Source organism: Pogonomyrmex barbatus, unplaced genomic scaffold, assembly GCF_055798465.1.
Source record: "Pogonomyrmex barbatus isolate J1 unplaced genomic scaffold, ASM5579846v1 scaffold2, whole genome shotgun sequence".
Taxonomy (NCBI): Eukaryota; Metazoa; Arthropoda; class Insecta; order Hymenoptera; family Formicidae; genus Pogonomyrmex; species Pogonomyrmex barbatus.
The window spans coordinates 1,124,243-1,141,009 of NW_028297116.1; the positions used below are offsets into that span (position 1 = coordinate 1,124,243).

General features: G+C 37.6%; 1 protein-coding gene across 6 annotated transcripts in view; it reads right to left on the reverse strand.

Annotated features, from left to right (window-relative positions):
* LOC105430559 (protein FAM135A) overlaps positions 1-16,767 on the reverse strand; it is a 33,160-nt gene that overhangs the window by 14,803 nt on the left and 1,590 nt on the right. For 5 of the 6 annotated variants that reach the window (XM_089076072.1, XM_089076071.1, XM_089076073.1 and 2 more), the window contains exons 2-3: positions 340-599; positions 88-164 (exon numbers count right to left, since the gene is read on the reverse strand). In XM_089076072.1, coding sequence (XP_088932198.1) covers positions 88-164; positions 340-416 — 154 coding nt within the window. In that variant the 5' untranslated portion in view covers positions 417-599. The remainder of the gene's footprint in view (positions 1-87; positions 165-339; positions 600-16,767) is intronic. The other variant, XM_089076075.1, reaches the window with a different exon arrangement.

A 16,767-nucleotide genomic window follows, 5' to 3' on the forward strand; every position in this document is an offset into this window, starting at 1 on the left:
GTACATGTAAATAATACGACATGCAAAAGAAAAAAACGTTGGTATTACGAAAAAAATTAATTTGATTTCGATTATCGAAATGCTTACGATTTCGTGGTTGATTAATCTCCACTTTGACTGGCAACTTCGGCGATACTCTAAGAGCAGTTCGGATCTGGTAATATCTGAAAAGAGAGAGAGAGAGAGAGAGAGAGAGAGAGAGAGAGAGAGAGAGAGAGAGAGAGAGAGACACAAAGTATTCTCGATAGGCTCGATCAAATTTCTCCTAATAACAAATATCGCGATTATTTCTCGAAGATATTATGCGATATCGACATTGATTACGAGGGTTAATCTTACCCGCGTTGGAAGAGATCGACATTGTAGAACTTGCAGAGCTCGAGGGAGAACTCGAGGGTGGCCTGTAGATCGCTCATCTCGATCCTCGTGATAGAAGGAACCACCCCCGTCCCGTGCTACCCTGGCACAGCTACCCCTAATCGCACGAAGATCGACTTTGGCCAACACGATGACTTGCGAGCACGAAATTTTCAGGGCCTTGCCGAACCTCTCGGTTCGCTCCAGCCATTCTGGAGAGGAATCTCAACGCCGAAGGTCCTCTGAAATAACATCCGAATTCTTAATAATCAATTCGATCCACCTTATCGATATAATTCTTATTAGAAATTTTTTTGAAAGATATAAACATCATCCATGTATCTTAAAATAAATTTTATTTTTATTGTTCTTATCACATTACAACAATTATACAGTAAGTACTACAATAAGTTTATATATATATGAGAGAGATTATGTTAAAATAGACATAATAATTATATAAAACAAGAAGAAAGCAATTATTATATTATAATTAAAATTATATATTTCAACAACTTAATAAAAAAATTATAATGAAATTTATTTTAAGAGATATGTGGTATATTTTAGTAGTCCAATGCGCGCATTAAGAGAATATAGTGCCACAAAATATTTAATAGTTCCTCATTGTTAAGGACGCTTAAGGACAAGCCGGAAAGCGCTTTTCATATTTCAAGACACATGTTGGAAAGAGCCATAACCGTCTCGTTAAAGTTTCATCGTTGCTCGTATGATATTTGCCATTCTATAGCGATAAAAACACGAACACGAACATGCCTACGTCATAAATAAATCGGCGACATCTAACTTAGCCGTAGCCAAATTTAGTCTGGCTGTCTGGAATAAACTACTCGATCAATTAATTTCTAAGCGGACTATCATTACTTAACTATAACGAAAATTCAATTTCTTGTAGTGAGAATATAGAAAGAAGAACAACGACCGGATATATAGACATGATCCGGCAATACGATGCCGCGGAGAGGAATAGAGTTTCAATAAACTCTTCTTTTTCCAAATCGATGTACAAATCGATATACCGAAGGCCGACATAGTCCACTCTACTTTGATGTTTATAGTGTGGAAAGTATTTCACAGCGATCTGTATTTCACTGCCAAGGACGTTTCAAAAGCGCGCACGCGAGTGCAATTATCTTCGACCATTTCCCTGCTTCGTCCCTGGAGAAGAGAGAGAGAGAGAGAGAGAGAGAGAGAGAGAGAGAGAGAGAGAGAGAGAGAGAGAGAGAGAGAGAGAGAGATCAATGGCTCACCAATATGTAATCCAATTTTCTTAAGGCATGCTCGATAAAGAAGCAATAAATGTATTAGCAAAAATTTAATAAAGATCGAATTTTATTTAATATTAAACTTCGATACTTGATATTAAAAGTTTAAGGTAATATTAAAGATATGAGAAATAAAAAGTATAAAATGGGTACATTTTCACATAAATTTAAATGAATTTTACTCTTTAATAAAAACATTCATTTTAAGTTTATTAACAGATTTTTCAAAGATTAAAATAATGGCCTATTTTTGTGAAAATATCAACTTGAAAAATTTATACATTTATTAAGTTCACCGTAGTCACATAAAATTCTGCCTATCGAGATTGCACTATTATTATTGGTTTGTTATCAACACGTTACACTGTCGGGCAAAATAAAATTTGTAAAATATCTGACATTATTCCTATATATATATACATATATTGTGTATATATATATATTTTATTTTGGATTATAGTTACCTGTTTCGTAAATTCTTAATGTTTATTTGCGTTTATCGATTTTTATGATTTTTTTGTTTTTTTACTCGATATAAAAATAAATTGCAATTTATCCCCTTTGTACAGTACGGCCGGAATACATAAAAAGATACATATAAAAAAGTACATGTAAAAGATTAATAGAGATTAGACAATTTACGTATAATAATTACGTGTTAATATATCAATTTTTCTCTTTTTCAATTATATATCAATTAATTATCGCGGGAAATGTCGATGCGATATTAAACTTATTATTTAATAAGATTTCGATAAATATATAAGCAGAGAGATATCGAGATACTGGATAATCCTCGACTCTGAGATACTCATAATTCGCGTTTCATTATGAATGTCACATACCTCTGTTATCTCTTTATCGATACGGATTACACGTGATTGTTTCAACGCGACAATCTCCGGGGCAGGCGTTCTGAGCTGCGCTCAGGGGGAAACTTTCTTAATTTACGCTCGTCGATATTCCCAAGGCCGATGTATTTTCTCGGCGTGCACACGACGATGCTCACGATGCCGGAAAGTGCTTCTTGGCGAACGCACTCCATTGCCAAGGCTGCTCAAAGGCCGCGTGCACTCGCGCGGCCGCCCCTTTCTGCCGCTATTAAAATAAAAAGATGGGCGACACCCCCTCGGCACGTCGACACCGAGCGAGGGGGGGGGGGCCTCTTCCTTTCGTAAGTTCTTTTTCGCGCGGGAGAAAAAAAACAAAGGCCGTGACCGTGACAGAGATTCGCATTTCTCGCATAGACAAAACTGGAAGGGGAAAGCTTCTCTCCGGAGAAGAGCTTTGTGTTAGCAAATTCGTGAAATATCGTGTAGAAAACGTTTTCGCGTTAAAATTCAGTAAATGTAAATAAGAGCAGCTTTGCGATCTTGATCTCTCGTCATCATTCGCGTCATTGCCACGGCCGCTCGAAGGCACAACTCGGAAGCCGGCTTTTCCGGCACATTTATCCGCCCGGTGAGAAGATCAACGACTCTGACTTTTCAGGCTAAAGTGGAACGTAAGAAGCGTCGCGTGGAAATGATGCTTCTCGTCGTTTATTCGAGTAGAATTTATACCTCCGAATTATCGTATAAATTACACTGGAACTACTTTGACGCTAGAATTAGATTGTCGCGTTTAACTCTTAAAAACGATTTCTATGCTTTTACGTTAGATGCGTCAAGAGAAATATTCTATAATAAAAATATGAACTCTCTCTCTCTCTCTCTCTCTCTTTCTCTCGACGACATCTAAAACTGCATAATCCTCTCGGGACGAAAAAAATCTGGTTTGAAGTCTATCATCCGCTATGCTGAAATAGCGGAAAAGTTCGCTTTTCATCCTCTTCCCTATAAACCACGGAAGTCCTCGGGATATTTCCAAGCTTTCCGTAGTTGAAGCAAAGTCCGTGCAATAATTTAAAGGGTCGGATTTTCCCTGCGAGTTGCAACACGCGGTGGAGGAAGAGGAGAGAAATGAACGTCGACTGCTGCTAACAGACAGCTGTGCTCTGCCACTTTTAAAGCCTGGCCCACGTAATCCGGTTACATGCGCATGTGTGTAACCGATGAAAAATAGCCGGGCGACATTGTGCGCATTCCTGAGATACTTCTGAATTTTATCCTCCAATGATGTCTTATCTCTCGGCATCAGTCCATCCAATGATTAAGTTCACTTCAAATTAACGACGCTACTTTAATCCTACGTACTTTTAATAAATTACACAAATTCTCAAGAAAATTTTGCATAATTTTTCCCCATTTTTATTCTATCGTAATTATTATTATACTTTTAAAATAGCCTAATCTCAAAAGATTCCATCGAAGAAATAAAATGTTATTGCGACTGATGATGATTTTTCTTTTTTTTTATATATTTTCCTTGTATTTTAATCAATACAAAGTTATATAGTTATTATACGACACGAGACGACTACTTTTATGCACTTAAATTTAAATCATATTGTAGAAACGATTCCTATGTATATTTTATAAAAAAAAAAGTCGTATTTTCCATATTATTAATGTCGTCCTTTGATGCTTTTTGCATTATTAACGAGCCGTACTTCTCCATGCAAACGCAAGCTTCAAGTACGAGTTCCGTCGCTTTGATATGTTTTATAAGTTGTACGTGTTTCATTCGATTTGTTTTACCCACCGTTAGTCCTTCACACGACTGTCACACAGACAGTTTATTCTTCAATTCTTAACGTGAATACATTTAAGATCTCAGATTATAAAACTTCCAATAAGTAAAAATAATCCGAGAGAATATAATTCACGGTAAATATCATCACATGCCTCTATAGTCGAAAGGATAAGATGCCTGCCCGGCGTAAGCAGGAAATCCAGGTTTCGATTTCTGGCTGGAGGGTGGTATTTTTTCGCAAAATAATTACGAGTTTTCACGACTGGTTCGTGGTCGTGGGCCCCGCCCGTGACGCACACTCTCCCTTCTTATTTGAATATTTTTATGTACTGTCCCTACGTATTTCCTTTACTCCCATAAAGAAACGGTAAAGACGAGAGAGTATTAATTTTTACAAAGTGTGATGAAAAAAAATTTGCGAATATACATAATTCCATATATTTGTGAAACATAATTCCAACAATTATATTATTAATTGCGTCATTAAAAACGACGTTAAAAAAAAAGACATAAATATTTGAGAATATTCTTACGTGTCGTATAACAACGTATGATAAAACGTAATAAACCGAATAGTAAACACGTATCCAAATCCGACGATTACGCGGAGAGCGCGTTTAATTTCCAATTAAAAACTCGCGAGCGAGCGAGCGAGTCCGATCTATTTGATTCGTTACTGCGTTTGTGCGGAAAAAAAGGGAACGCATCACCGGCATCGGAGTTTCTCGCGACAGTTCACGGCGGGACAAAGTCACACGCTCCCGTCAAGCGCACGTCTCGGTCGCACGAGGGTTAATCGTGCTCGAGAGCTCTCTCTCTCTCTCTCTCTCTCTCTCTCTCTCTCTCTCTCTCGCTTCGTGTGTGCGCTCACATGATATTTCTAGCCCCGAGGCCGACGCACCGTGGCCCAGTTTAACGCCTCTAGGTGATACCGGTCTATATCGACCGACGCGACGCGACGTGCGTATTTATGGGTGTTCCTCGTGTGCGCGGAAACGCGGGCTCGAGAAGCGAGGTGCGAATCACGAGGCGCGAATCGCGCGCGATCGAAATTCTTACGCGAAATTCTTTCGAGGAACGATTCCGACTGGGATATCGCGACGACCCGTGGCTCTTGTCGCGTCCTTCGTTACTTCCGCCACGAGGAGATCGAAACGGTGCAACGGTCCAGTATTATTCGATATTCACCGTGGAAACTCCTCTTTCGCTGGTGATCGGTTTCATCGAATTTCTGCATCTTCAAAAGACACTTTTATGATACCAGACGAGTATATCTGATGATCATTCGTCGCGTATATATATATATATATATATATTATACAAGTTAAAGAAAAATAAAGAATTTATCTTGAAATTTGGTTTCGTTTTTAATCGAAGAATGAAGCAAGGCAGAGAAGATTTATATTTTGTTGATCCCTGCAAAATGGATCTTCTTTGAAAGTTGAAAAAATTGTAAATTTAATATTTTGCAACTGCAAACCTAAACTACTGGAAATTTGATCATGCTTCCATAGATTTGTGTCCGCCTGGATTTATGAAGCGGAACTTGTAATTTAATAAAAGTCGCGCCTGAATTCTTCGCAAAGTTAGTTTTTAACTGGCAGAACGAAAAAACGGCGAAACTGCTGCTTAAAATAGATGTATATCCCGCGGCTGCGGCACACCTGTGAGAAATAAAAATTTTCCTGGTCCGCGTGTTAGCAACTAGGGATTATTGTGTAACATTTTTGCCGGCATAATTCTTCTTTCTATAAAATTGATTTTCTTCCCGATAGACTTTGTAGGTTAAATTAAATATACGGAACTATAAATATACCGGCGGATGGATTTCTTATATACCAAAGGTTCGTTCCACGTAAGCCGTGTAAGAAACTGCGAATTATGAAATATTCTTCCTTCAAGATCTTGAAATCTCTCTTCTCAAAAGCTGAAAAGATCCGCAAGAAATATTTTGCAAGTTTTGACTTAGCCGTACAAAACCTGGAAAACTTTATTCTCTTAGCGTGTTCTAGGGCAGTAATTGAACAAATTACTGTTTTCTGACAGGCACACGGTATAGAGGCCTATCTTCCCACAGACATCTGTAGTTTCCGTCATTTCTATTTATTTTTAGAACTCCATGCGTATTCACAAATTCACTTCGACAACCCTTCACCAGATAAATATCAAAGCGGCTTTTTCTACAGCGTATAATCAACGAGTCGCCATCGCAATCTCGCGAAAAAACATGAATAGCGCCGCATAATTGAATGGTTTATTCTGAAACCGAGATAATAAACAAATTTTCGAGACTAAATATGTAATATATGTAATAAATATGTACATAATTGTGTTTATTTCTATATATATTTCATACAATTTATACACGCCTTTATGCAAAACATATAATATCAAAACGCAATCTGCATTAAAATGCAATCTGTTTATTACACAATAAAAGAGCTTCGCTGCGAGTTGCAATTTTTTTTCAAAAATTTCATTATTCGACATCTCGATAGTCTAAACCTCACTCTTCAGCAATGTCGCATCTAAAATTCGGCCATTAGTCATTAGTTTTTAAATTTTATGAGACGGTGAGAAAAAGCTGGCCTCCTAAAAGAGAAAGCTGATCTCCTGAAGAATTAAGGAACCTTGAAGTTCCATTAGGGGTTTATTAGCTTCACCCGTCAATTATAAAATCGTGTGCGTGGTCGCCAAATGAAAGGGACGGAAGCGTCAATCGTCGTGCCTCTTGGTAGGGGCGGAGGAAATAGGCTCTAACAAGGAAAATTGAAATTTCGTATCGATTAGCGCGTCGAATTTCCATGCCGCGCGAACCCACCCCAGGTCGTCTACCTATCGGCCGACCGCCGCCCTTTCAGTCAGATCATATACATTTTCTCTTTCGCTCTTTCTCATTGTATTTTATATAAAAAAGCACAACTAGTAACAATAAAGAGACATACATTTTGCAGAATAAAATTCTGCAGGAGGAATAAAAACCTTGAGGAAAAAACGCTTACGAGAATACGTATTCCGCAAGAAAATCTCAAAAGTGATTCGGTAAAAATTTTCAATTTCTCGATTGACCGACGTTGGTTTAGCAAAAATGTATGACCTAGCAACATTTCTCCCCGATTATTTATTTACTTTATTTATTTAGCAATCTCTAAAACATTTTATCTGTTATGTAATCTCGTTGTGCGGTCTACGAGATTGATCGCAAAGTTGGAAAATGGCTTCCAGTTACGAGACGCCTGGGACTCGATCATAAAAAAAAAAAAAAAAAACGTGAGATTCGCCGAGTTTCGTGACTGCACAGAAAGTGGAAAATTAATCATTTTGTCGCGAAAAAGAGAATTGAACGAGAATCTCGATCGCGCTCTCGGCTTGCATGCTTTTTCGCGTCACGCTTCCCAATCTCGCACGTCTTTGACTAGGTCGTTTCCCTCGGAACGTTTAACCCCCGACCTTTTTCGGTTCAATCGCTCGTATTTAGGTGGCCCTTGTATGCTCTATAATATTAAATCACATTTTTTTCCAGTAGATACGTGCCTTCCGGAAAAGCGATTTCGGATTCAGGCATCGAAAGTCGTTGCCGCGCGAAAGTTCAAAGTAAAAAGGCGAACGAGCAATCCCGGGCCTTTTATTGGACAAGATTGCAATTTCAAACTCCCTCTGTGCAATGCACTTAGTTTACCATATCACTTTTTTACCTTTTCATCCTTTTCCCCTGAAACGACATTTGGACTGAAGCAATTTTTCGCGGATAAAACGTGTCGCTATTAACATAAATAAAAAATTATTTTTTATTCAATTATTAATTTAAATAATAGGTTTGTCATTATCCTCAATGGATATTATACTCATTTAAAAACTATCATAGTAACTGTTAATTCAAACAATTATCAAGTTAATTTTTAATGAAAGAAGAGAAATACAATAGAATTATTTAATTTTAGTCTTCAAGCAGAAGTTATTACTTAAATAAAATTGTGAACATTTTTGATTCGAAAGTGCTCGCGTATTTTTATCCGAAAGTCGATATTTATATCATCTAGTCAAAAGTAACTTTGGCGAATAGTTCTGCAAAGACGTGAAAGCATGTCTATACTTATACCGATAAATTTTTTATCATATCTTCGCTCTGCTCTTAAAATAACGTCACTATAACGCACTAGATTTGCTCCCATGTAGTCGCTTTTAAGATATTAAATCGTAATCTGTTCGTTCTTTTCGACGAATCCGCATGACCTTAATGGAGACAGGAGATCAGGTGGCGAACGAATTTCGTATAAATGGAAATTTCTTCCCATAGCGAATATTCACATTTCCCCTTTGACCCTCGCTTTCGAAGGCTTTCGAGGGAAGGTCTAGATATTTGATGGGACTTGTTGTCTATGGCGTATAAGCGTTGCAAATTTAAAGATTGACTCGGATTGCATCGGTAGACTTAATAGGCAAGAAAATACGTACGCAAAGACATTTTTAATTTTGTCTTCTTTTTAGAAGACAATAGAAAGTTTATTACACATAGTTTTTAAATATAATTTTGAATTTAATTATAATAAAAAAATAATTCAATTAAGGTGAAAGGTGTTATTTGTTGTGCTAAGCGCCACTATTATAGAGATAGAAAGGAAAAAAATATATAATAAATAAATTTATATTAAATTAATAAATGAGATATGATAAATAATATTATAAAATAGAACAAAAAGTCGTTTTTTTTTTTTTTTTATTTCTGAATCTTTAAATCAATCTATCCAAAATTTTCAAAACTTATTTGTACAGACGCTCCATGTAAAAAAAAAAGAAAAAAAAAAGAAAATAATAAAAATGATTATTTAAAGAAAGTAAGAAACACGAAAGTTTCAGTTTGAAAAGTTAATATTGCGTAAAGTTAATTTGCGACTTTGCGGCGATGGTGTATGGTGTATGGTGTATGGAGCGAACAGAATGTTAACTTTTGGTCGAGAGACGATTTCCTTTGAAGCCTCGGTCTCAATGACCTCCCCCGTTCTCACAGGATGATCGCGTGTGTATTTGGGCAGACGTCTAGACGGTTTCTATCCGATGAACGGCGACGACGGCGTCACCGCGTAATCAAAAGTATTTCTTATCCTCGAGGTATCGTACGTAGTTTCGCGACATCAGATCGAACCTTAGCGGTGATTTCGCTCGGTCTGTTCCGTTTGGCTTCCAGGGATCGAAAACGGCACCACTTATTACCGCAATAAATATCGTGAACTCGTTTTCTGTCGGGGAAAGAAGTGAGCTGCAAACTTCGCAACGAGGACTACCCTCCGATCTCGTGTCGATTTATTCGGACATTCAATTCTACCTTGTGTGTAAGATCACCAAAGATAATAATCTTACGCAAAAAAAAAAAAAGAGAGACCGTTCCAATACCGGGATGTAATAAGTAGAATTCTAAATAAAAATCAACAAACAAAAGTAATAAAACTGTCTTAATATGTACGAAATTTAATAGTAAGTAATTTTATATAAAAATTTATCTATTAACATTAACAAGATCGGTCATTGGAAAAATAATTACGCGATAAGATGAGGGGGGAAACATGTGTGAAATTAATGCCGTGCTTCCTTATAAAAAGCAGCCTTGTTCCAAATCCTATTGCAAAAACATCATTATTCAATGTAATGTAAATTTAAGATGCAAATTGCCCCCCGCTGGTTGTTTCGTCCGTGGAACACTGGCGTCTACCCGTTTTCGTAAATACGGTATCGCAAAAACCGTCTCATTTGCATCTTGGATTTACATTAGTGCTCGCTGTAAACGCGATTTTAGCGTCTACTCTATCCAAGACACGGTATCGCAAGAAGTCTTTAGTAACAATCGCGCGCATCTGTCTGTTCGCTGTACAAAAATGTGGATTGTGCTGAATGAAAATTGTGCTGATAGTGCGATAAACGTAAAATCCATTTACCCGGCAGCGGTGAGAAGAGATTTCATCATCACGTATTTCTCCAGTGAAATGCAGCCTCGCCCAAAAATCTGGAGCCCTTTAATAAATGGCGGCTTAAACTAGTTACAGTCTAAAGCCAAAGTTCAAAAGCTAATAATTTTATTCAGTACGCGATTATTATTTAAGTATTTTCAACAAATTTATGATCTCTTTTATTAATTTGCAAATTAAATTTGCTATTAATCTTACAAGTTACAATAGTACATAATTATATATCGATAAAGTGTAAACAAAATTTACGATATGTATATTTTAATTGGCAAAAACTGTAAAATTATTATTTTTTTTATTATTATTATTAACAAGCATAAAAAGTATGATTGCTATTGTTAATATTGTTTTCTGATGTATAAATAATACAAATAAATAATGTTTTTTCTCCTAATAACATTGTCATCGTCGTTCAATTATTTATTCGTATTTAAAAAATTAAAAAGCTGAACAATGTAGTCTCTTTGAATGAGAGCTTTCTGCAAATGAGAGCTTTCTGGACGCCACATATAATCTTCAGCAAGTGGAAAAGGCGCTTCTTCTGAAGCGGCTAGCTAGGAGATTCCTTTTTTCTCACTTCATCCGAGCTGCTCGAAGGATGATACTTTTTTTGCACTTTTCTCATTTCTCGGAACGAGAATTTTTCGTTCCTCTGGGACGAATGTGCGCAAATTGGCGGAAATCTCCGGCAAACGTTAAAGAAACGATACATAACTGCACTCAATACGTAAATAATTTTTAATATATCTTACAGAATTGCTAGGTAAATGGTTATGTTGATCATTCGTTAGCGAAAATTCGATCGATAACATGATTGTAAAAAATAACATTTTTCAAATATATCGCGTACATTTCAGGCGGAAAAGAAAAAGAAGGGAAACACACACTTAAAATTTGCTCGCAATTGATGATGAGAGATAAAGCAAAAATTCAACTGATTTGAAATTTTCATTTAAAAATTTGCAATATAAATAATCCATCGTAACTTCAGCTATAAAAAGCGAAAACAGATCTTACAGGACGGTCCAGTTTAGAGTTTTCTGACCTGAAATATATGCGCTCATATATCTGCGCACGTGTTTTTCTCCTCGAGCCGATAAACCGGTAGTTCAACAAGCATGCGAGCGTGCTCGAGAAGTTTCACCCCTTAAGACGATAAAGCGGCCTTTATGGCCGGAGATACGAACACGCATGCTCGCAATCCTTTCTTTTTTACCGTTCTGCGAAGGACGTCGAGGGTCCCCGATAATAATCGGAGTGCGTTTTCCTGCACGCACGTCACTTTTTTTTTTTTTCGCATATCTTTACGACGATACGGGTACGGGTACGGACGATAAAGGAGGGCGATAAATTTCCGCGCAGCTTTCCCGTGACCGTCGACTAATCTCGTATAATCCGTTTTAATAATCAAGGCCGTAATTTCTAAATTTGTATCTGGACTCGCGTAAATTCCGTGGCGCGCTTTGCGACTCGAGATTGTACAGCGTGCCTTGAGATTCCTCGACATCCTCCATTCCAATTTAAAATTGAGCTTCCCCAAATTAAAAAACATGTCGAAGCCACAGGAATTTCTCAAGATGAAATCAATGTTCCACTAGCAATTTAAAATTTTTGAAATATCGTTGAATAATCAAAGCAACGATACGCTCACATCGATTGAGATATAGATTATATTGTTTCAGGCATATTTATAAGTTAATGTAAAATTGTCAACGATATTTGATGGGTAAGAGTTGTAATAAATAGAAGTCTAGTAAAATGCATGAATGGAGATTTTAAAGAATTCGGGAAAATTAAAATTTAAATCCTTTAGTTCTGGAAACACGAGATGTAAAAGCAAAAAGAAAATTGCAAGTACAAATTGACGTATCGAATAAATAATTGAGTCGATTCTTCTCTCGTTCTCACCGCTCTTGCGGACATCTCGATCTTATTTCGAAGCGGAATATTGTTCGGTCTAAGCTGAGCCATTTGCTCGCTAATCGCTACGGTGCAACGAGCCAAGAATCTACTGTAACGTGGGTCGAAACTCCTAACCGCATTGCCAGTTATTATCTCTCGAATTGCTCCTCGAGCAGATCATGGGGGTCACTTCGATTTGCTTACACATCGCGATCTAGCGACATCCGACTTCAAATCATGGATAAATCCCATTTAATCTGCCAATACTCTTTTTTTATTACTTAAAACAGATGTCCCAATTACTGAAAAGCTTAATAAAAGCTGCTTCCTTTTATTTTCTCCGTGCGATGTAATGGTAAAACCGATAAAAATTAGAAAGGAGAAAGGAGCTTGCTAGCTTTAACGATCTCCATTTAAGGGGTCATCTATTATTCAACAGCGGAATCGAATTGTTTCAATAACCTTTGCAATTTATCATCGGACGAGGTGTTTCAATATTCGATAATTGCATTCTTTTCTATGCAATAAAATAATAACGTCCATTACTTCATAGAGCAAACAATCAATTACGAAACTCTTACGAGGTTCTGATGTAACTCGAATAAAAGTACACACACATATATATATATATATATATATATATATATATATATATCGTCTTCGAACTACTGAACTGTTTTATACATAATTATAATATAACACATCTATATACATCTTGCATTTTGATGTTCTCTCGAACACGTATACACATCGGTTCAATGACCATCCCGATCAAAGATTGAAAATGACACAACCACCCCGGCTTTTTCTCTTCGCAGTAAGGTTTCAGATCGAATAGAGCACTCCGACTGATTGCTATTAAGACCGGAAGTGGGTCGTGAGACAATAAGAGGTCTATAGGAAAGTTATAATTCACGGGAGCGAGGTTTCAAAGAAAATGATGAGGGTAGCAATCGAGAAATATATTTTGGCAACAATACGAGAGCGCATTGGCATCGGAATATGCCTTGTCGAGAGATATGAAAAGAGAGAATGCCTTGCTTCGGCGAGCACAAAAATTTATTTTCGAAGTAAGACTGAGACTGGTATATACAATGTGTCCAAACTTTTTGCTTGCGATTTATGAACAAATAAATGTCTTTATAATAATGATCGTCAATGTAATTAAAAGATTCCGAGATATTTTTGTAAATCTATAAAGGAAACAACTTCCAAATGAAACAGATTAATCAAGACATTAATCAAACTTTAATCGCACGTATTCAAAATAAAAATATGTGTTTATATTAATTTATATCGCGTCCTCTCTCTGTCGCTCCTTGGAACTCTTGAGAGTTTGAGTCCATTAATTTGTGCTCAAACATTGATTTCATCATTCTCAAATGATCCGTCAAATATATATAAATTATTTCCCATCAAATTCCACCTAGTGGAAAACATTGTAAGAAGAGATCACGTCTACTCTTTCGCGCTTCCGTGTTGGATGGATCACCATTACTACCAGTTTCAGTTACTATTCCACGAAGCATATGTTATTTTTTTTTTTTTGCCAAGAGAAGAGAACCGGAGAGGAATGAAAAGTATTAACTCTCGAAACCGAAAAAGACCAGACTGTGTAGACCCAATCTCCTAACTCAAATGCCGCTCTATATCGTTTGACCTTTTCTGAAAACGGTCACGGCTCAGAAATGTCAGGGTACTACTATTACTACTCTCCGCGGCTATGAACTTTCGGCTATACATCTGTTACGCCATTGAAGTCATCGCACCGCGCGACCGGTCGCTCGTAGGAGGAGGTGGATGGGATGGAATTTTCCTAGGAATTGCCCTTCCATGCCCTTTATCTCGTCCGCCACCACTAATCGAATGCGACTGCTAGTCAAACAAACAAAGTGGTGTAACCGATAATGGAATAGTGCACGGCACCGGGGTGTATTGCGGTCGGGGGGGAGGGGGAGGAGGGAGGGGGGAGGGGAGGGCGTAAAGTAAAGGCGCGTTTGTTTAATAATAGCTAATTGACCGACCGATTTTAGATTCCATTCATTCCCACTGAGAATTGGTTCACCGAATGGCTGGTTTATTTATTAAATCGTCGCAGCCACGATTACACTTGTGAACTGTGAAAAATAGATCGATTTGAGTTACCGTTACTTTCTAATTTGAAGAAATATCACTATCGATTGTTCAGAGGAATATCGCTGTATCAATTATTATTTATAAGAAGACATCGCTATATTTAATGTTTCACATTCTTTATGCTGTTGATATATTTTTTTCTGTTAACTTTATTATCGTTTAGAAACGAAAACCTAGGGAAGATGTACATTTGCTATTCTGCGTGCAAGGCCACAGAGAGAAAGTAAATTAAGGCCTCGCGACTCGACGCACATTGAACACTATACCGTTGCATTTGCTGACATTATGGAGTATTTACGGGGGACTGAACTTCCGATACCGATGAAGTTAATGCTACATCAATGTGTTGTATGATCCATATCGTAACTAAACAAACACTCACACGGTGACAGGTATTAAAAAGTAAAACAGATTGCAATTGAACGCCATTACGACTCATCAGTCGTAAATCCGCTTGACCAATAACCTTCACGATCTTTTAATTGCGGATTTGCAGCTTTTCCTCACGTCATGGAAAACATCATTTTACGAAATAATAGATAACATTTGAAATAATGGGAATATATAAGATTTTAATGACAGTTAATAATTATATCTTTGATTTTACATTTTCCCAAAGCATCTTCTTTTATCACAATTCTTCTTCCGTTTCTCATAAAAAAGAAAATAATGACTCAAAGTACTTAAAATATAATTCAAATAAAATTTTAATATAGTTTTTCAAGTTGTATGAAAAGATAAAGAGATAATGAAGAATCTAAGTGTGCAACAATCTCGAGCGAAATAAAAGTCTATTGAAGCTATTTCCCTTATGTGTCGGTCCACAATAGGTTTAAGCTTTAAGAAGCTGACCAATTATAATCGAATATGAAAAGAATACTCGACTATGATTAGTCAATTTCTTACGGCTTAAAAATTAAATACTTATTGTGGACCGACACTTATGCGCCATCGTGATTCTAATTTCTACTAATGTTTAGAAACTTTTACTCACAAATACAAGTGCGCTATTCAGCGGGTACTCGGAATAGCGCGACTATAATGCTCTAAATATGATAGCGGCACGCACGCGAGAAAGATTGACGGTCGCAAAGTATCGAGAGGGAACCATTGATCGATCACTTCTTAGTTCGAGCTTTACCGCGACGGTGGTTACCGAGACGGTGGTGTCGGCAGTAGCCGTAACCTTGCTAAATTATTGAACGACCATGTTGGATGCCCCGTCCAGTCATGGGCAATTCCGCGGGATATACATTTCCGGCTCGCATAAAATCGACGTGCCAGAAATCGTGCCAGAAATCGACGGATTTAGATAGGCAAGACGTCGATGGCAGATTTCGAGTACACGCCACGGCACCGAGTATAGTAAAAAGACATCTGCGGAAGAGAAGAAGCCGCGGCAAAGAGAAATAAAAATTGCCCTTCCGAATTTCCGGCGGAAATATAGATTCGAATACAGATACGTAAAAGATACGTGACACGTTAGACGCGATTAATTTATAAGTTAATAATTTAGGCCTGTCAATTATTTCCGCCTCTGTTTAAGTGTCAAAGATAAATATATCAGGAATTTGAATTGAGTAATCATCATTTCCCTTTGAGAATGATGCAAACGAGTTAAATGTAATGTTGTCGAGAATTAAGAGCGCGTTCAGAGAAGTTCTGAACTGAATTGCCCGGCGAGGAGTCTGCATTTAAATAAATTGGCATTTTCCGATTCACGTGCGCATAGAGGAGGCAAGATAGTAACCACTTCCGTATAATAGTAGCAGAGAATGAACGAGGGAGAGAACGAGGGAGGAATCAATTTAAATGCCGTGATTCAGTGGGACATGATGACGTAGTTAGCGTGTGGCCTCTCTCTGTCGTCTCTCCAAAAATAAGAGATAAAAAGATGAGAAAGAGAGAGAGAGAGAGAGAGAGAGAGAGAGAGAAGAAAAAAGAAGACAAAAGAAATAATCCAATAATACTTCTTTTAAGCGACATTTGGGACCAATGCATATGTGGGAATAAAAGGGAAAAAAAAATGATGGAAAAGAAAAAGAAAAAGAGAGAGAGGTGGAGATATTTTCTCTTGGATAGTCAAGCTTCAAGTATTATTTCTGGGATTCTTCTATGATACGCATAGCGTATAGTGATAAAAGGGTTGTGCAAAGAAGAGCGTGGAGAGAGCAAAGGGCGCGTGCACACGTCGCGCGTGCACAGTAACCCCTTTCTTCATTGTTTGTGTGGGATTCTCGTCTGTACTCGCGAAAGAGAAACTTTACGCGCCGACGATTCCAGCTTACCGAAAGCAAAGAGGGAGGGGGGGAGGGGAGAGGAAAAAAGAGATACGCGAGGGTGATACGAAGAAACGGGGTTGCGGATGATAGAGGCTCGAGGGCGGCACGGGGAGAGGCCGCGAGGGAGAGAAATCGCGAGGGAAACGAGAGATACAGCGGTATTCTTCCGTGGCAACTCCTCCTCCTCCTCCTCCTCCTCCTCCTCCTCCT